Here is a 21,247-nt window from a genome sequence, read left to right as displayed (position 1 = left end):
CCCTGGCCTTAAGGTCGAGCCGAACTCTGCTGAACCGGTCACGGGCGGTGGCCTGGCCCCACGAGGTCCCTCCGAGGTTCTTGAAAAGGTGTCACTGGCATCTGACCCCTCCTGCGCCTCAAGACCCCTTCGAGGCCACTCACCAGCTACAGCCTGGATTATACAGAACCTTGCGCGACAGAGGCGGCGCGGACGTCGTGACGTCACGGGGAGGCGCGGCGGCGCAGACGTAGCGCGTCACGGGCGGCCGAGAGGCAATCGGGGTTTCAGCTGCCGTGTCCTCGCGTCCCTCGCTCGGACCCCGGCGTCGGAAGCTGCTCTCGGGGCATGAGCTGAGGGCATAGCAGGTGAGTACCCGAAGCTCAACGCCAAGCTGGCGACAGGGACGTTGGTGGAGATTGCCCTCACCTGCCGGCTTTTAGGCCCCGCCCCGGATTGTCCTGTTCCTCGCCCGGAAATAACAATCCCATTAGTGACCTTTCGCAGCTTAGAGTCGGGAAACCCTGGTTCCTGGCCTGACCCTGCAGTTAGCGTTTAGGAATAAACGACCCATTTCCCCTCCTGGCTTCTAGTGTTGATACAACTGAACTGGGAGAGATCTGGAGAGGCTTTTTATGAACTGTTACTCTAAGGAGTTGTCGCCATTGCAAACCCCCAAAGATCTGATAGTTTCATACAACCTCATTAGACGTCACTGGATTTCAAAAACCCACGACTGAGCTGTCACATGCATATTCTTATTTAAAATAGCTACGTGATATAGGAATAACTTTCCCCATTTTGGAAGATAACTGACGATGTTTCCTTCATTCTCTAAGAAAACAGTACCGACTCTAAGCCAAGCAGTGCACTCACGACCTGCTGGTCCTAGAACCATGACCAAGGCAGGCAAGGCCCTGCGCTGTACGAGCTTTTATTTTAGAGACACAAGCAAAATGTAAATAATACATTGTATTCACATTATATGTGGCAGAGACAGAGGAAGTGAGGGAGATACTATTGCATACTAAAGGCACAGTAATTGGGAAGGTCAATTTTGAATCCAGATCTCTCTAGTTCTGAGTCTTTTATTCTTCCAATTGAAACATGGCATCTTTGGCATTAAGGATCTTTTAGTGTTACTGTTGCTTTTAGACCTGAGAACTCAGAAGTTCTAGCTTTTAAATCTAACTCCACTCACTCTAAAGTAGTGCAACCCTAAGTCTCTTGACCCTTCTCACTGTTTACAGTATCAGTCGTTAATTACTTCAATCTTTTGCTTTGTTAAAAATTTAGTTCTGCTCCCCTTTTAAATATAAGCATTCTGAGGACAGGGACAATTTCCTACAGGGCTGAGCTGAGGCACTTCTAGATATAGAAGACACATGGCTTTTTTCTAGCAGAGAGGTCTGAAGTCTGGTAGATTTATCTACTGTATGTGCATGAGTCTTTTGCTTGCATCTATGTATGCGCACCACATGTATACAGTGACTGCAGAAGTCAGACGAAGGCATCTCATCTTCTGGAAGTGACATTAGAAATGACTGTGAGCCACCAAGTGGGTGCTGGGAACTGAAGTCCTCGGTCTTCTGCAAGAGCAATATGTGCTCTTAACTGCTGAGCCATTTCTCCAGCCTCTTAAAGTTTATATTAAAACATGAAGAAACTGGGCCAGCAAGATGGCCTAGCTGGTGCGTGACAACCTGAGTTCCTTCCCTAGGACCCAAGCAAAAGCGGAGGGAAGGAGAGAACCAACTTTTGAAAGTTGTCTTCTGACCTCTACCTGTGCTAAATGATACGTGCATGCCCACCCCCACCCCCACCCAGGATAATAGAGTAAATGATTAGAATGAGAAAACTGAGGCACCCAGAAAAATAACTCCAGTGGAAATGGAACAATTTAAGGTCGAGTCTTCTGGCACCAGGCTCTCTGTTCTTTCCATCACTGCCTCTGTCACAGCTGTCATTCTCCTGCTCTGTGAGATGGGACACTTCAGGAATTAAGACAGTAATAATTGTTGGTCTTGAATTCTTCTTGGAATTGTGGTTCTAAAATCCTTGGGAGTATCACTTGGCAGAGCTACATTCCTTTATGAGTTACTGTCCTCACAAAGGGACTAAGGCAAAGAGTATTTAAGTGACTTGCTGGAAGTGCAGTGAACTGTCTGTCATCTGTAATAACTAAAGAGATTGTCTCTTGTTTCTACCAAAGCAGTAAACTTTGTGATCAATAGCTAATACATATTGACTACTTACAATTGCTAAGCGCATTGTTTGGTGATTTTTTTTAATGATGTAATCTTTACAACAACCCTATAAAGTGAAAACTATTGCCTCTAATTTTACTTTTGAGGAAATTGAGGCCTATAAAATTCAGAGAATTAAGTAAGTCACACAACCTGCTTTCATATTCAGTCCTAAGTCCAGTACTTGTGCTCGCATTTCCTGTGCCTCCTCCTCCTTTGGCAAAACTGCTCCAAGAGGAACAGGAACATAAGCTGTTCTTCCCTCTCCGTTCCCTTCAACACCATTAAGACTGTCTACTTGGTACTTGCCTCTTTTCTCTTCTGGAGTATCATCTAGTGATAGAGCCTCAGGAAACCTCAAGACTCTCCACACAACCATACCTTTTTATTCTGCATGGCAGTTCTGGCTGCCAGAAAGGCTGTCCCAAGGGAGCTGGTCCAAGTCCTCAGTTGGGAACAGCAGGCCTTTGAGAACTGCCCAGAGAGTTCGCCATCCTTGGAGAAATTGCATGTGATGTCTGATGTTCACACAGGATGATTCCACTTTTCTCCCTGAGTGCTCACAATGCCTTTAGTATTTCGTAGAGATTGATGGAAGCAGAAACCAAAACCCTTCCCCTGGAGAACGCGTCCATCCTTTCAGAGGGCTCTCTACAGGAAGGACACCGATTATGGATCGGCAACCTGGACCCCAAAATCACAGAGTAAGTCCAGATCACTTAGTTGGTGATGTGCAGAGGTGCAGTGCTGCTGCTGATGCTCGGGAGACTTTTCGGAGCAGTGCTGTGCATCTTGAGTCCTTCATTCGCTTTTAGATTTCTTTATAGGGACATTATGTTATCTTTAGACTGTTCCCATTTTTCATACATTTGCACTCCACAACTGTAAGGACATAACTTTGGTTTTCTTCACGTGTAAGCCTCTTCCTTTTAACTCTGCAAAGAATAGGATTCTTTTCCAACTGTTTGACTATGTACCCAGTGGTTAAGAGGAATTGTTCTAGATCAACCTGCGGCATATTTTGTCTCCCAGAATGGAGGAACAAGAAGTAGTTTGGGGATCTTTGCAAATAGGCATCTGGGCCCCCTTTGACTGACTGCTGTAAGCAACCACAGAAAGCAAGAGTGGGAAGGGATCTTAGAGATCACCCTCACCCCTTTGGAGTTCACTCATTCATTTAATGAACGGAGTGCCTGTTGTGTGCACAGCACTGGGCTGAGCGGCTTAAACAAAATCTAAAATAAGACTCCAGAGCTGTTTTCACCAAGAAGGGAAAAGAGGCACTCAAAGCCTTTTGACAACCTCCACTCTTCTTTTGGCAATCCCCTGGGTTGAGATCACTTGGGGACCTCTGATAACATCCCTCTCCCTACAATAAAGGTGATGAGGGTCTAAGAGGCAGAATTACCTTGCCCAAGATCACTTACTAATTGAATACAATAGTCCTGACTCCCAGTCTTTCCATTAGAGCCATTATAGTAAAAAGGAATATCTTGGCAGGAACTAATAGGTTTTTCTTTCCATCATTTGTTTTGCTGGTTGGTTAAGTAGGCTGACTTGAAGCAAGCATGAAGTAAATCAGCAGTCCTGGAATGACTCCGGGAGTGGGACTAAACAGAGTACGAAGAGAGGGAACCCACTGATTGAGTCTGGGGTGAGATGAGGTGTGTTTAAGGAGGGGAGTAGGAAAGAGGGAGAGATGTGATTTTATATCACAACACCAAGGCTAGCTCCTAACCTATGAAAACTCGGATCATATAGGTGCAAATATCATTGTGTCCATATAAGTTACAGAGATATTAAAGATACGTCATGTTCTTGTGCTCATGGGAACCCTGGAATGTTGGTTGTATTTAACATCCTCTCTTATGACATTGGGGACGGATGTGTGAGTCAGCACAAGTTCTCAATTAATGTCTTTAATTAATTAAATGTTCATTGTTTAATGTTCATCTAAATCTTTCCGTCATCTAAAACCCAGGCTCTGAGGGGTGCCCTCCAGAGTGGTTACCATTCCTACCTCTCCGTGTCTGAATGGAAATCTAAAGTGTGGAAACAGGGCTGGTTGTGTTGGCTGTAGTTCCAGGTGATGAGGTTCTGGTGCTGATTGTGTCCTACTGTCCCATCAGAGGGTTCACAAGGGCACCTGCCCCTGGGTCAGTGGCATAGTAAGTGTGTGAATATAGTCCTGAGTTACATCTTTAAGAGGAAAACTGGATTAAGATCTTCCCACTGATACTTCAAAGGCGAACATTAGAAGCCAAGTGTAGATCACTTGATGGCTAGAAGTGTTGTGTTCTACCTGTAGTATCCACATTTCTGTATTGCCAAACCATTTTCTCTGTTTCCTTCTATGACTTCCTTACCTTGATGATTTGTCTTAAACAAACTGATTTGTTATATAATTTATTTTTAAAAACATAGCTGTCCATCAAAGCTTATGGTTCACACAAAAGCTTAGAGTTGCTTTGCTAAATTTCATGGATCTCATGGAAACATTTCCTTCAAGTTGCTCAAATGCATGGACTTTTAGGTTCTGCTTCTCAAAGGGTAGAAAACAGTGAACCTAGCTAAATAATTAATGTATATTCACTCCCTGGCTTTGAAGGAATATGAACACGTGGTACTTGTGTTGTCAGTTGAATTCTAACCTTCTAACGACTCACAAGGGAGTTTGCAGGATGTCTTCCGGTTTTCCTAATTAAGCTTTCCCAACCAAAGGCTGCTGCCACTTCCTGCTGTTTCCTCTACACCAGACCCTTAATGCTCTTCTCTGTGCCTGCATCCCAGCTCCTTAACACTTCTTTCCTAATCCCTTCCAGAAGATGATTTGAATGTCTCTCCTTAAATGGTCTCTTACTTCTTTTTAGGAAACAAAGCATGTATTTACTGTCAGGAATAGTTACAGGTTATCTTATACAGTGGTAGGGTTACTTTTTCGTTCTTACTATTTTATACATACAGTGTTTAGCTGCACTTATGTCTGATGCCTAGTACCTGCAGAGACCAGAAGAGCATGATACTCCTGGAGGAACTGGAGTTACAGATGTTTGTGAGCCACCATGTGGTTGCTGGGCATAGCATCCTGGTCCTCTGGAAGAGCATCCCATGTTTTTAACCACTGGGCCATCTTTCCCGCCCCAATGGTAGTTTTTTAAAAACTGTTTGCATAATGCATTTTGTCATTCATTTTACCCACATTTATTTTGTGATTAGTTCTAGTTGTTCTGTTTTTAATCTGTGTTTTTTTGTTATTAATCTGAATTATTACTAAGCCGTACTAGGACATCCATCAGTCTCTTTCAAGAATGTGACAGTCTGGTGCTCACGCTTTGCAGATACATAAACTCTTGGATCCTGCTCTACCTGGAGGTAGATATGATGAACCTACATGAATAATTTTTTTTTCCTACATGAATAATTAAAATACAGTCACTCCCAAATATTGCTGTATTTTGTGAATATAGAGTGTTGTCAAATGTAACTGTTTTAGGACTGTGCTGCATGCCAGAAGCATTCCTGTGACTAAGTAGATCTTGGAGACTTGAGGGGGTGATGGGCACTTGTTCTTAGAGAGGTGGTCAGACCTGAATACATGTTACTCTACTGCGTTCTAGTTCCTCAGCTTCATTGTACCTCCTGTTTCCATAAAGTGAGAATGTTCAACTAAATAACAGAAACATTTCTTCCAAATTAATACTGTGTGAATTCCTCTTATTTCACCTCATAACAGCTTGGGTGAGGGGAACAAATTTGTCCTTCTCTATAGGAAAAGGAAAGTTACATGTGTTCGCTCAGTTGACAAAGTAGTTTATGATAGCTCTAGTTTCTCCTCCATAACTCAGTGCACCTTTGCTCAGATAGTCTCACAGTCAGAGTCACTGAATAAACATGACCTAGAGCATCCTGTTTTGAATTCAAACATGTGGAAACTTATAAATTGCTGTGAGACCCGGACTGTAAGCTTAGAACAGTACCTCTAAATATTACCAGTCCTTTCAGCATGGAAGCCAAAAAGTTAGTGTCTTCACATGTTGGTTTGCCGTGCTGTACTTAGTACTGGCTTTCTTATTCAGATATTAAGTGAGCTCTGTAAAATATGTCATAACCTCTGCATCATATGAAAGTGTGAACTGGACCATCAGTAGAAATTATAATAGTGCCTTCTAAGCAGAGGGGAATCATGACTGAAAGGACCCAAGTCAGGGTAAGAAAAATGGCTCCATATAAGCAGATCCAAAAGGACCTTTGGTTTAAGGCCAGCATGAGTTCTAATTGGTAATGAAGAGGGCCTTTAGAAAGGTGGAATACTGTCAAGTAAAGATGGGCTCTTCACATTGTGTTCAGACAAGTGGAATTTCCTGTAAAAGAATGTCATTGTGGGTGTTAACAAGAACATGATACCAAGATGGGAATGTTTTAGTGGGGCCTCATCTGTACATGTGCAAGGTGACTTGGAAGGGGCAAGACTAAGGATGTGGGCCCATCAGGAGATACTCACTGTTAACGCTGCCACGTGTCTAGGGATAGTGAACTTGGAGCTTCTGGGTGAGTCTGAGATGTGAAAAACAAGAACTGAAGAAGAGTGAAAAATAGAGATGATTCTGAAGGGTGTTCTAGTTTTGTTTTGTAACACTGGGGCTCAAACCCATGGTCTGTGCCCCAGAGGTCTTGGCCTGGAATGAGTGTAAACAAGTCCCCACTGGCCATGGGGTAGTTTGAGTAAACTTAAAAGCCAAGAGGTGGAGAGCCAGCCAGGTGGATGTGTCCTTCAGATGCTGACTTTCTCTGACTGGGTAAACCAGAACTCACTGGGAGTAGAAGCATGAGCCTGTGACAGCAGGAAGTCTGCCTTGTCTCTCTCAGCCCGCTTCATACTCTTCCTTCATGGTCTGTGACGTGAGTGAATGGCATTTATTGTTTGCTTACTTAAATCTGAGACAATAAAGCATTTAGTAAGATATATGGCACAGGAGAAGAAGATTCTCTTCAGAGTAATGTTTATAAACATAGAGAAAATTTTCTCTAAAAACTTTATATACTAAAAAAAAAAAAATCCTAAGGGTCATTTCATTGGCTCTCTGCTTCCTAAGTTCCCTGAATACACATCCATTATGGCCTATCCCTACTCTCTACTCTCATTCAGTATATCAAACGTCACCTTTCTTTTTGCATGGTCTTCACTCACACTGAAGTTGCATTTGGATATCTCCTTTATCAAGCTTTCCTACTCTTCCGTGTGTGTGTGTGTGTGTGTGTGTGTGTGTGTGTGTGTGCCCATGCGCGCGCACAGGTGCAGGCCCACATGCATGCTCTTTATGCAGATGTGCACTGCTTACAGTTGTGTATGCGTTGTTCTCCTATAACCAGCATTGAGGACCTGGAAGGCACTTTTATTCATCTAGAGATCCCGATGCCTAATTAGTCCCTGGCACACAGTAGGTATTTGTTTAACATTTGCATAGGTGATTGCTTCTGTGCCACAAGGCAGGATGGCTATTTTAATGCCTCACTAGGAGAAGAAAGCGCTGATTGGGTGACAGAAGAATGTGTGGGATGCCTATACTTATTTCTCTCCTGAAGGCAGCAGGGTGTACATTTCATTAAGGGAAGCGAGCCGCTGATGAGGGCTTAACTCCGTACTCCAGCCACAGATAAAAGTGCTTGCAGATGTGAAAGCAAGAGACTTCAGGCTTTTTTCACTATCAGAGCCTGCAGTCCCCATCTCCAGGAAGCAAAATAGTAAACATTTCAGTCCTTTTGTTTCAGTGTTCCGATAATTTCAAGAAATTATCAAACAAGAAAAGAAATCCTAGCGAAGTTGAAAGACACAGACCTCAGCAGATGTTCCTGGAATCTTAAGGTCACACTTCTCAGGCAGCACGTGTTTGTTAGCTTTACAATGTATAATCTGTTGGCATTTTCTTCTGAGTAAATTAAAACCCATTTCCTAGGAAATGCCAATTGCGTTACCTTCCTGCTATTTAGAAAAGATAGCTATGCCATAGTAGCCTCAAGTTTTGTTTTGTTTTAAATGGGTTTGACCCACCATTGGCATTGGCATGGTGTGAAGGTTTGAATGGGTATAGTAAGAGCAGATGTGGCTATGAATTAAAGCCTTTGGAGAAGACTCAGCCTTGTTGTAGCCTGTTCAAATAATCAAGAACAAAGGTTTGTACTAGAGGTGTCTCCCAGTTCCGCCCAGGGAGTCCTGCATTCTCACTGGGTGATTAAGGTCTCCTAGTGGGAGATCATAATGAAGTACAGGGTTGTGGTTGTTTTCTTTTTCAAAAACCAGTCCAAGGACCAGATTACTGTCCTCAGTGGGGCTTGGTAGCCTTTCATCCTATCCCAGTACTAGACCTGCATTGAATCTTTCTACAGTGGTAACAGACTCCTGATTAACTGTAATGGATTGGCTTATTGATACACAGTAGTGTCCGATTTAGTGCAGTATTTTCTGTCTTTGCTTCCCAAAGGAGATCTTGCTCAAGAATCAAATCTTGGTGACTTTCTCCTAGCAAACAGCATAAATATAAACGTGCCCAAAAGGACTTTACTGACTCCCTGTGGGGTAGAATTCCGAGTAGTAACAGATTTAGCATGTGGACTGATACCTTTTTAGTATCAAGGGGACAGCATTGTTTAGAGAAAGCCTTGACTCTATTTGAATAGCTTAGAAGGTGCCAGGAGGAAGGCCAGAGGAAAAGGAAATGGGAGAGTGTTGGTTTGTCTCACCCTTATATTGGATGACAGGAAGTCAGAATGGAGGTCGGCCACAGCAACCTGCTAAGGTTTGAACATCTGTTTGAACAACTCAAAAGTCTTATAGGAACCAAGTGAGTTGTAAAAACAGGGAATACAAGAAAGGGGTATGCAGGATGGCGAGTGATGGTTTGGTAAACCTCTGCCAGGAATAAATTCCTTCCTTTACTCTGTTTTTTATTTGACCATACCCCAGAGTAGGTAGATACCATGTTACGGAAACTGAGGTTTGCTGATTCATAGAGTTGGCCAGTGTCCCTTGCATGGTGAGACCAGCCTCAGTCATATTTGGCTTCCACATTGTCCTCATTTCCAGTCACATCTAAAACCTTGTGGAAGTGCCACTAACTGTGTTTGAGTCCTAGCAGAATCACTACAGTGTCTATTAAGAGAGGTGCTTTAGGGCTGGGTTTTGTTTGTGCGAATTTGGATGGTTTTGCAACTTTGTTTATTTTTAATACAGGCTAGATTTAAGTTATGTGTGTGTTGTGTTTGTATGTGTGTTTCTGATGAAGTTACAGATACTCACAAATGCTATTTCATTGCCAAGAAATTTAAAAAATAAATAAGTCGACGCTATTTTTGAGCTTTTCTCCAAAAGAAAAACAAACAGTTCTTGTGGACAGACAGCTGTTTTGTTAGGTTTGGTTTTCTTCGTTTGGCATTTTGTGTTGGACAGACGCATAGGCATGACAATTCTAGTTCCCAAGTGGATGCAAACAATTTTGTTTCCCAAATAAAATAATGTAGCAGTTTGCAGGAAAGCAAGGGCAGTGGCCAGAGAATTTTTTTTTGCCTGAGATGAACTGTCTCCCTCTTTTATCTACATTTGAGGCTGAGCAGCCAGCAGCATTCCAGGAGTTGACTCATGGACTCTTCTGTCTCCACAGATACCACCTCCTCAAGCTCCTCCAGAAGTTTGGCAAGGTGAAGCAATTTGACTTCCTCTTCCACAAGTCGGGGGCTTTGGAGGGCCAGCCCCGAGGGTACTGTTTTGTTAACTTTGAAACTAAGCAGGTAATTGAGCTCTCTCCCTTTCTCAGTCTGCATTCTGTCATAATCATATTTATATCTCTTGACCACCAGACCTCATGGGCAGGAGTCTTGTCTGGTTATTCTCTGTGCCTCACAGTGAATTCAAGTAGTACGGCTTGCACAAGCTTCCTCTCTCTGGGCTTAAGCTGTAAGGTGACTGGCCAATAGCACACATTGATCTGCAGTGATCTGTATCTAAACCTTGTACTCGTTTGGTTGTTTGCTTGGTTTGGTTTTTCTTTTTCTGTTTTTTCTAAAACATCTATTTATTTGTCACACAGTTCTCTTGCCTGCGTGTGTGCTGGCATCTCATTACTGACAGCTGGGAGCTGCCATGTGGGTGCTGGTAACTGAACTCAGGACCTCTGGAAGAGTAGCCATTTATTCCAGCCCTGATTTGCTTTTTCAAGGCAGGGTTTCTCTGTATAGTTCTGCCTGTCCTGGAACTCACTTTGTAGACCATGCTGGCCTTGAACTCATCAATATCCACCTGCCTCTGCCTCCTGAGTGCTAGAATTAAAGGCGTGCGCCACCACTGCCTGGCTATGAAATTAGTACATTTTACACGTAACTAAGAGTGCAATTAAAAAGTAATCATCAGATGCTGGGTGTGATGGTGCACACCTGAGAGGCAGGCACAAGTCTCTTAAGTTTGAAGCCAGCCTGGTCTATATAGTAAGTTCCAGCCCAGTCGTGGCTGTATCCAGAGACTCTGTCTTAGAACAAACAAAGTCATAATTTCTGGTATTACATAGTATTATATGGATTTATACATGATCCCCAGTTATTAGTTTATGAGTCACCACCAGTGACTGGCTAGGTAAATATTATGGTGTGGGTGTCTTTACAGCTGTAACTATGTACATTCACTGCATTTAGGGAAATGCGACGAATGGCGTCATCAGAAGGCATGGTGATGCGCACCTTAGTCCCAGCACTTAGGAGCAGGCACAGGCAGGGGAATCTCTGATTTGGAGGCCAGTTTGGTCTATAGAGTGAGTTCCAGGACAGCTAAGGCTACGCAGAGAAGTTCTGTCTCAAAAAAAAAAAAAAACTTAATTTTTCTTAACGTACTTGCCACAACTGGGCCTAGTTGTACATGCCTGTAATTCTAGCAGTTGGGAGACTGAAATGAGAAGATTGAGAGCTGACAGGCAGCTACATAGTAAAAAAAAAAAAAAAAAAACACAGTTGCCAGAATGCCTACCAGAGTGACGCACGGGAGATAGATCTAAGACTGCACAAGAGCTTCATCTGTCCTCTCCAGTGCTGAGTATTTATGTCCTCTAAGTTTTGAAGGTATTGGAGGCAACAAATGATACATTGTTAGTCTAATTATCCACTCCCTTTTATAAGCAATTAACAGATGCTCATATGATAACCATTGTTAAATGCTTTTCCTTAATGATAGAGTGATGAGGATTCTTGCAGACTATTAAAATCAGAAGTCATATTAGGGACACGTGTTCATGTTAAAGCCCTGGACTAGTAGTCACAAAGCACACTTTATATTCCTGTAGTTTTTATTATTAACTTTGAGCATGTCTCTTTTGACCTCAATTTTCATCTAAAAATATGGGGTAAACAAAAAGGTTCTCTTACAAAGTTGGGAGGCTGTGAGCATATCTAAGTATACGTAGGACAGTACGATTGGCATTTAGTATTAAATTTGTAAACATCGAAACAAAGTACAGAGATGGCAATTGTTCTTTAGAATACTTAACTCTTATTAGCCTCTACTGCTGCTGCTACTTCAGAACTGATAAAGTACTGTGGATACTGTAAGCCACCAAGTGAAACAAAAGAACATGTTTCTTGTCTAGCACTCTCTGCTATAGTGGAGCATTGCTATGGCCAGTGAATAGCCAGTGCCTGTTACACAGTGGGGAGCGAGTAACACCATAGTGTGCTGCTGAGTGCTAGAGACTTCCTGGAGATGCCAGCTTGGCATGCTCACGTATGTGCATCCTGCTGTTGGGGTCTTCCTTAAGGGCCTCTTCACCCCTACTTGGTTGAACGCCTGATGGATACCCAAGGGGCAGAGAAGTTTGATCAGGATGGGGAAGTGGCAGGTTTGCTGGAAGTGATGTAGAGTGACTTTATGACTTTCTGCAGCTTTGGGAATTCATTTTAACTTTGTTACAGCTGTATCTGATCAGGAAAGGGTCAGGGGAGTTTGTGCTCTGGAAACTAGGTGTATGGATTGTCTCCCACAGGGACCTTGCTCAGTTTCTCTGGACTGGCCCTGCTTTCTCCACACTGATTTTTCTCATACCCATATCTGTGAGGCTGTAGTCCAGGATATGGCTCCAGAGCTCCCGAAAGGAGCACGGGTCCTTGATGTAGTGTTGAAAAATATTATTTTCAGGGCTGGAGAGATGGCTCAGAGGTTAAGACCATTGCCTGCTCTTCCAAAGGTCCTGAGTTCAATTCCCAGCAACCACATGGTGGCTCACAACCATCTGTAATGGGGCCTGGTGCCCTCTTCTGGTCTGCTAGCATACACACAAACAGAATATTGTATTCATAATAAATAAATATTTTAAAAAATATATTATTTTCAGGCATGTGACTTTAATTTACAGTGCGTTTGTTTAATGTGAAGCTGTGTTACTGTGCCTGTTTAAAACGCCTAGTGGTCCTAATAAAGAGATGAACTGCCAGTCGCAAAGCAGGAGCAAGGACAGGCTGGGGCTTGCAGGCAGAGGGTATAAATAGAAGGAGAGACAAGAGCGAAGAGGAGCAACAAGAGAACAAGGGGAGGAGGACACCAGGGGCCAAACACCCAGCTACACAGTAAGCCATAGAGAAAGTAGCCAAGAAAAGTATACAGAAATAGAGAAAAATAAAAGCTCAGAGGCAAAAGGTAGTTGGGTTAATTTGGGTTAAAATCTGGCAAGAAACAAGCCAAGCTAAGACTGGGCATTCATAAATAAGAATAAGCCTCTGTGTGTGATTTATTTGGAAGCTGGATGGTTGGCTCCCAAAAAGCCAAAAGAATAAAATGTCACAACCTTTTGGTGTCCAACATGGGGCGCCAATTGTTGTCCTCTTTTATAATTGTCTGCCTTTTACACTATAGCGATCCTAGTTCACAACTGCAGTTCTGCTGCCAGCAGCAGCAATAGCGAGGCTACAAGAGCCGCAGCCTAAAGAAATTCTGTTCCCTCAGGCACTGACTCTTTCAAAGCTACTAAGAGAACCTATCTAAATCTCTGCCCTGCTAAGGAACTCCAGATTCAAAGGTTGAGGTAGAATCCTGCTTCCCAGAGAGCTGAAGAGCAAGCAGCTCAGCCTGCTCTCCTCCTGGCGTCTCCCAAGAGTCCTCACCCCTTTCCTGCCCCTTCTTTCTCCACCCGGCTCCTCCCTACTACTTCCTGTCATCTAGTTGCTAATGCAGCCTCTGGATCACAGGTGAATTTTATTTAATCAAACACATCTTTGCATCATTAAACAAATGTTCCAGTGCATAAACAAAAGTAACATAACTTTAAAATTAATTTCTACAGCAATGTAGTCTGTTGTATGCCAGTTAAAGCACGTGTGTAGAAAGATTGACCTGCTGGGCAGTGCTGTCAGCTAACACTCGAAGGTTCCTGCTCTGTGTGCCCTACTCATGCTGGCTGAGTCCTCACACCACCCCTGTGGAACAAGTAGTGACCGTTTCTTACAGCTGACAAATGCCAACACGTGACAGAGGATTTGAACCATTGTTTCAATTTTTAAAAATTCGTATGCTGCTGTTGTTTTGCCACTAAAAATTTTAAGCCATTTGCTAAGTACCAAAAGCATTTTGGTTAGAAACCCAGCCACTACAACTTACCAAAGCCTGGTGAGAATAGAGATAACGAAAGATAATAGACATTTGAGTTTCTGACTATTGTTCCTAACCTTGGACAGGAAGCAGAACAAGCCATCCAGTGTCTTAATGGCAAGCTGGCACTGTCGAAGAAGCTGGTGGTACGATGGGCCCACGCTCAAGTCAAGGTAGGTCTAAGGGAGGGAGACAGCATTCCCGCATCCTAACCAAGTCTCTGAAGAACAGCTCCCGCCTCTCCATTTGCATCAGAAACGTCATCTGGAGCAGCTATGCTTTGCTCTCCTGCTATGGTGTCTTGTACGATTTTCTTTGGAAAACCTCAGGAAGGGTTTCTTCCTGATTCCTTCATTGTCTGCACATGGCCACAGATCCCGATTTTTGATTGATTTTTGCATGTGGCTGATATGTACACTCAAACCTGTTTGTTTGTTTTTTTTTTTAATGGGGATTGTTCTATGGACAGGAAGAAAATTGTTTATTTTTTTAAATTAGTTGCTGTGGACATTAATAGCCTCTTCCCAGCTTCACCTCTCTAAGGAGAGTTTGAATATGTTTATTGGTCTAAATGCTTGAGAAATGGGTAGTTTCTCTCTGTGCCTATAGCATGGCAGTCTCCCTGCTGCAGAGATCTGGAGAGTTACTGTAGTGTGGGTTTGTGGGACTCTGCAGGGTGTCTCTAGGCCTTGTGAAATGGCACACTTCCCTGACCATCTTGTAGTTTGTCTTTTGGGGGGAAAGTTCTAGAAAAGCTGTGTCCACTTTTTGTTTTCTTTTTTAAAAGGCGGGTACTCTCTTCCAGCTGGCTCAGAGGTTGTGGTGAAGTATGTGGACTAGAGCAGTCCCAAGACAACTCCACTGCAGTAGATCTGGACAGACCTGCCAGCAGACAGATTCGCAGCTGTCAGAGCTGCAGCCTCTGCTCTTAGCTAGATGCACGTGAGGCATGCTGCCCTTCCCAGCACTCTTCCCGTAAGGACTCAGTAAACCAGCATTTGAATGGAGATTCTCTGCTGAAAAGCAGATCCTAAATCTGTGAGGCCTGCGAGCATCTCAGGTCATGATGGGGCACACTTGGTATCTAAGACAGAATGACCAGTGCTTTTACTCAGAATAAAATCAAGTCTTGTCTGCCAAACTGGCTGGTGTGTTCTCACCCTGCATCTCATTGAAAAGGCAAGCAGGAAAAATCACTCTTCGTCCTGTCTCTCACGTGAGAGCTCTACCTCATGGTTCCTTTTTGGCCAGAGGCTCCTGATTGCGCCTTAATACCACGCTTACTTTTCACAACAAGTATGTAATTATCTGACATCAAATTCAACTCCTCCACTATGGAATGTTTTCTGTATCCGCCACTGAACACTGTTACTACTTCTCCACTCAGGCCTGTTAAGAGTTGAATATTATGCTTAATACTTTACAAAATCTACCAGAATTTTAAAGTGTTTTGAATAAAACAAATATTGTAAGAGGCAGCATATTTGCAGTTTCAGAGTGTAGGAGGGTAGGCCTGCTTTGCATTTGTGCCGTCTGTGAATTTAAACAGTGAAGTCCTAGCTGGGAACTTCTTCCTCTCCCAGTAAAGAGGACAAAAGCTTTTTCTCAACTTCTTTTCCTAAACTGCTTTTAGGCCAACACTATGAAGATTTTTGCATTAAAATTAAATATAAAACAAGCCTAAAATTGTCTGGAACTATGCTGAGATAAACTGAGTAGGGTTGGCATGTTATAACCGTGCACTAGAGTCTGGAATGCTTTCTGCCCAGGTGAAATCATTTACCCTTTTTCTCATTTTCAGAGATATGATCATAACAAGAATGATAAGATCCTTCCCATCAGCCTTGAGCCATCCTCAAGCACTGAACCCACTCAGTCTAACCTCAGGTAAGGTGACATCTGTAGGACTGTCACTCAGCAGGTCAACCATTTCCTTCTTCCATACTGTCATTTACAGCCTGATGGCTCTTATTCTAGAATAGAATTGCGGTGTGTTGTGTTGGGAGATGTGTTCGGTACATATTTCCTCTTTTCCCGCCCCCTCCCCATGATTAGAATTCATTCCCTCATAAAAGAACAGGTTTAATTGTCATGTACCACGCCTTGAACATGGTGCTGGGGTTACAGAGATCCCTCAGACACAGCGCTTACCCTGAAGACACTCATTCTTACCAGACCTCAGTCTCTGCGTTTCCATCATATACTAATTCCTCCCTGTCTGTGGTTTCCCTTGTGCTTGCAGCATTTGATTCTATGTATCCTTACAGCAACTTTAATAGTTTTGTCCCGTTTGTATGAATTGTCAGTTGCTTCTTTGGAGTTAATTCAAAACAGAGACACTAAGAGTTGAGTAGAAAAAGGGAAATTAAGTGGGTGGTTGAGCAGAAGCAGTGTGTGTATGTGTGTGTGTGGTGGTGGTAATGGTGGTTGGGGGTTTTGTTGGTTTTGTTTTTTTTTTTTTTTTTCTTTTGCGCTGTAGCTTAGGGGAAAATTTTAACAATAACAGTAACAATACCCAGGATCTATTGAGCTTCTGTAAGCAGGAGCTTATAAGTACTTTATTATATCCTTTAATGCCATAAAAAACACTTTACATATGAGAAAACTAAAGCTTAGAAAAGCAAAATATCATGACTGAAACCATGCTGGTAGTGACAGAATCAGAATTAATTAACAGATCATCTTTACTACTTTAAAATGGTCCCAGGTTAACACTGTGAAGCTATGTCCTAAAACCTGTTGAGGAGAAAGGAAGAAGGTATCTGAAGCAATACCCAGGGATCAGAAATCAACAGTTACCCTCAGTCTATTGTAAGAGTATAAAATCCGTGATACCTGTTTGGACAAAACTCTGGACTGGAAGGAAACGTGCCCTCCTTATATGTGATATACCCTGAGCCATATAGTCTTAAAAGCATCTCACTAAACTGTAAGAGGAGAAGATGGACTTGAATTGAAATTAATTACATAGAAAATAAACATGATTTCTTTACTGTCATTGAGAATGCATACTCATATGCCATCTACCCCTAAGTTATGGTCTCCATGGAAATGTTTATAGCTCTGCTGTACTGATCCTTGAATTTATGCTTGGTGGTCTCCATGTTACAGTGAACATGGCTTTAACGTCTCAGCCTCTGCACTTGCAGCTTGTTTACCAGCCTGGTGTAGTAACATATTAGGATTTTATTGCAATATATGGCTGATTCTACTGATGCAAAGACCACGTTATTAGTGGGTTCACGTGATGTTTGAACAACTGCATACAGAGAAGAGTTTACCTCACACATTTGTTCTCTTCTTGTTGACTTAGCTTTTTAATTTGTGCCCCTGAAAATGTGTGAGAATGTTCAACCACTGTATGCCGTTTGAGGGTCTCTAGAAGACTGTGTGGACATGCTTTACAAATTTTTCTCACTAGCTGTAGACCGTTGACAGAATCAAGAATGAAAATGGGGAACCTATGAGGCAGCACGTTACTGAGTGCTTTGCACTTGACCCCAGTCAGAACTGAACACCTCACAGCTCGTCAGTGCCCCTCACTTCATCTTTTCTTGTCTGTAGAGTTGTGCAGCTCCCTCTTTGGTGGAGAGGAAAAAGCAAAGGCTTAATAGGTGGAGTCCTAACCCCGCAGTTTGTTAGCCTTGTTACTCCTGGGCACGTTTATGTCCCTCTGAATTCATCCCATAAAGTCCTGAGTGTAACCTTTCTTGGGTTTCTACAAAGATTAGAAGCAGTAAAGTCCAGAGCATGGTGGGTATCTGGCTCGCTGTAACATGTTTGTTAATATAAAGAAACTCGGGGCTGTAGACGTGGCTCAGAGGATAAGAGCACTGACTGTACTTTCCAGAAGACCTGGGTTCAAGTCCCAGCACCAACATGGTGGCTCACAGCCATCTGTAACTCCAATTCTATGGAATTTTCTAGACTTTGGGGGTGCCAGACAAAACAGAGAGAGAGAGAGAGAGAGAGAGAGAGAGAGAGAGAGAGAGAGAGAGAGAGAAGAGGGGGGGACAGACAGACAGACAGACAAAAGATTTGATAATATTCCTAGAATTTTTCTTTCTGCTACTACTCGGTGGTGGAAAGGTTAATTAGTGTGTTAGTTAGTGACATGGGGTTCTGAGTCAGTTTGTATACAAATCTCAACTCTCACTCATTAGCCATGTAGCATCAGCAAAATAAGAACTATAACCTACCTTCTTACATCATTGTTGATTCTATCTTTGTCTACTTTCTGATAAGTACTGAGATGCCACCTGGTGTCTGTGTCTGAGGACTACGTGTAAAAGTCCATGTTAAGTATGCAAAACTATACCTAGGCTTATATTATTTTTAAAAAAATTAGTTTTTTGGGCTGGAGAGATGGCTCAGAGGTTAAGAGCATTGGCTGCTCTTCCAAAGGTCCTGAGTTCAATTCCCAGCAACCACATGGTGGCTCACAACCATCTGTAATGAGGTCTAGTGCCCTCTTCTGGCCAACAGACATACAGACAGAATGTTGTATACATAATAAATAAATTTAAAAAAAAATTTAAAAAAATTGGTTTTCAGGCTTTATTGTTTTTTGTAATCGGAGATTTATCTCCTGCCTGCCAGTTCAGAGACTTAATACAATATTACTTATAACTGCTTGGCTGGTAACTTAGATTTATTATTAATTAGCTCTTACTTTTAAATTAACTCATATCGTTTAATCTGTGCTTTGCCACATGGTTCATGGCTTGTTAACCTCATTTTTTACATGTCTTCCTTCCTCGGTGGCTGGCTAGTATCTCCCAGACTCCACCCTTCTGCTTGGATTTCCTGCTTGTATCTATCCTGCCTTGCATTAGGCTAAAGCAATTATTTATCAGCCAATGAGAGCAACACATATTCACAGTGTACAGAAAGACATTCCACAGCACTTTTTCTTGGTTCATGTTCATAGTTTAATGTTGTATGGCTTCCTAATACACATCAGTATAAGGAGAAGATGAGAGGATTTTCTGAATGTACTCAGGTGTATTCTGATCTCTCTTCCTTTTTCCAGTGTCACTGCAAAGATAAAAGCCATTGAAGCGAAGCTGAAAATGATGGCAGAGAATCCTGATGCAGAGTACCCAGCTGCACCTGTTTATTCGTACTTTAAACCACCAGACAAGAAAAGGACTACTCCTTACTGCAGAACAGCCTGGAAGTCTCGGAGATGATGGCGACTTTGCAGAGCAGCAAAAGCAAATGGGCTCCACATTTGAAGTCCTCCTCCATTGTACTTGTAGGTGTGAATGGTACTGCCAACAGCACAGTCACATGTTAGAGCTGCTCACATAGTGTGTTCGGTATTCATATGGATGTGTCTTCCCTGAACTGTGTGGAACTGAGCATCATCCAGAATAAATAGGAATGTGTCCAAACTGATTTGAACACTGAGATGCTCCAGTTGGCTGCTTTGTTTGGATTTGTAATTCCAGAAACACAGTGTGCCAGAGAGAAAAATAAGCATACAAAGTTGTTACTTAAATCAGGAAACTAATTGATTAATATCCACCAAAAACTTTTGGCATTTTTATGTATAAAGGTCTGTTCAACATAAACAAAAAATGAGGGTGAGGGTGGGAAGTGAGAGGTATTTTCAGTCATTTTCAGAACTATTTGAGAACTTACTGTGGAAATCCTTCAGTTGGACTAAAAAGAGAATTCTTGGCAAAAAAAGGCAGTTGATCCCTTGAGTGAATGTTACAGCAATCTATTTAAGAATTATGCTTATTATTTCCAAATCTCAATTAGGAAAATGTGGTGTATGTCTTAAAATTGTTTATGTCAACACAATATAGAGTCAAATTTAGCATTTTATACCACAACAGTATTTGGAAATTCAGCTTTTATTCTTTGGCAATCATGGTTTTAAATCTGAATCACCTTGCCTTCTATAATACCAAATGTTATTACTAGCCAGGATTTTAATACACTCACTACATGAGACTGTTTTATTTCATGAGGTTGTCCAGTAAGAATCATGTCATAACCAATCTAAGTAGAAAAGAAACATTTCTTTGAAAACCTAAAGTTTACTATATTGGTCACTCTCCAACATTACTATCTAATAGTCCGGTGGGGCTGTGGAAAGCGGCTGAGTGACCTTGTGCAGCTAAGGAGGGCAGGTCAGTGAGCATTAGGCAGAGCAGCCAGTGCTCGGGCACCAAGACCATAACAACCACATGTGTTCTGTCATTTTGGATGACTGCATGGCTTTAAAATGAGCCTTATTCTGACAGCATGCTTCTCCTCAGATATCTTTGTCTCTTTGGACATCCTGAATCTGGTAGTATAGAAACATAAATGGACAGCCTTGGGTGCGTGTTTCTTCAGCTCGGTAGTGGTGTTTTGGTGCCAGACCTGACAGACCGTTTCATTATCTGCACCATTCTTCACTGGGCAAATCACTGTCACTCACCGCAGGTGCCACCAGGATGACTTGGATTGTAGAAACTCAAGTCTCCCTGAGGTTAAGACACTTGACTTGACCTCGAAGGTTTCAGAGTCCACAGAACTGCTTCAGAGGAATTCTTACCGCTTTTCCCAAGGCCAGTCTTTTTAGCTATCTTAGATATCGAATATTTCCTGAACTTATTAGTTATGTGTATCTATGATGCAAGAAACTCTCCTTCCACTTAGGAGCTCATTCAGGGAAGTGGGAACTCTGGCTCCCATTTGTCCGGCTGCTTGTTAGAGTGTAGAATTCACCATAGCATCTGTAAGTTCTCAAAGGGTTGTGGTGGAGTAGAACTTGATGCTAGTAGCCTTCTATTTTTAATAGGAACCTAGAACATACTTAGGATTATCTAGAGTTGTTTCTTTAGAAACTAGAACTATTTATTTGTATTTAAGCAATGTCTATAATTTGTACCAATTCTTACCCCTCTGTGTGAATAAACGCAAGACGGTATCCATGTGGTTGTATCATCCTTTGTCTGTGTACTGGGTCACAGCTCTCTGGTAGACTGGATCCACTCACATTGGCCAGCAGATCCAGGTGATGTGCTACTTTCAAATGCCTTCTCTCCAGAAGGTTCCACGGGCCCAGTCACTTCATCCTTTGCCTGCCTAGCTCTGCCATTAGAGATGAAGAAGGGGACTAGGTGGTCTCAGGACACAGGTGATTGTCTGGAAGGAAAAAGGTTGAAGTCCCTGCGTGTATGCTCCTCTCTAAGTAGAAGTTTTAAAAGAATGAATGTATACATTGTAAATATGCTGAAAGGGGTCTAATGAGAGGCTTCTAATACAAGTGTTAACCTGAGTACTATGAAGAGGTTATCTGGGCCAGGTGATGGTGGTGGTGTTGAGGCGCACACCTTTAATCCCAGCACTCAGAAGGTAGATGCAGCCAGAGCTTTGAGTTTGATGCCAGCCTGGTCTACAGAGTGAG

At 42.5% G+C, this 21,247-nt stretch overlaps 2 protein-coding genes across 3 annotated transcripts in view; one reads left to right on the top strand and one right to left on the bottom strand.

The window, feature by feature from the left end:
* The window catches only part of Mrrf (mitochondrial ribosome recycling factor), a 68,354-nt gene extending 68,056 nt beyond the window's left edge, over positions 1-298 (bottom strand). The window contains exon 1 of the mRNA XM_050126802.1: positions 144-298. The gene's annotated coding sequence lies outside the window, so the exon portion shown is untranslated. The remainder of the gene's footprint in view (positions 1-143) is intronic.
* Positions 207-20,767, top strand: Rbm18 (RNA binding motif protein 18). Of its 2 annotated transcripts, none has more exons than XM_050126804.1 (6): positions 207-347; positions 2,801-2,929; positions 9,881-10,007; positions 13,926-14,012; positions 15,641-15,726; positions 18,872-20,767. In XM_050126804.1, exons 2-6 carry the CDS (start codon positions 2,817-2,819, stop codon positions 19,029-19,031), a joined length of 573 nt encoding a protein of 190 aa, XP_049982761.1. In that variant the 5' UTR covers positions 207-347; positions 2,801-2,816; the 3' UTR covers positions 19,032-20,767. The 2 variants fall into 2 exon arrangements, with proteins under 2 accessions (XP_049982761.1, XP_049982762.1); XM_050126805.1 differs by having other exon boundaries at positions 231-347; positions 2,811-2,929.
* Positions 20,768-21,247: the final 480 nt, after the last annotated feature.

Source organism: Alexandromys fortis, unplaced genomic scaffold (assembly GCF_014885135.2).
Source record: "Alexandromys fortis isolate MF-2015 unplaced genomic scaffold, M_Fortis_MF-2015_v1.1 scaffold_268, whole genome shotgun sequence".
Taxonomy (NCBI): domain Eukaryota; kingdom Metazoa; phylum Chordata; class Mammalia; order Rodentia; family Cricetidae; genus Alexandromys; species Alexandromys fortis.
Note: the sequence above shows the minus strand (reverse complement) of the source record. Positions and strands in the feature narration are given on the sequence as shown.

Bases quoted from the DNA above. Each gene is read 5' to 3' on its own strand.
- Rbm18 (XM_050126804.1), top strand. From the start codon at position 2,817: ATGGAAGCAGAAACCAAAACCCTTCCCCTGGAGAACGCGTCCATCCTT. The intron at 14,013-15,640 runs GTAGGTCTAAGG...TCTCATTTTCAG, and splicing joins GGGCCCACGCTCAAGTCAAG to AGATATGATCATAACAAGAA. The intron at 15,727-18,871 runs GTAAGGTGACAT...TCCTTTTTCCAG, and splicing joins CCCACTCAGTCTAACCTCAG to TGTCACTGCAAAGATAAAAG.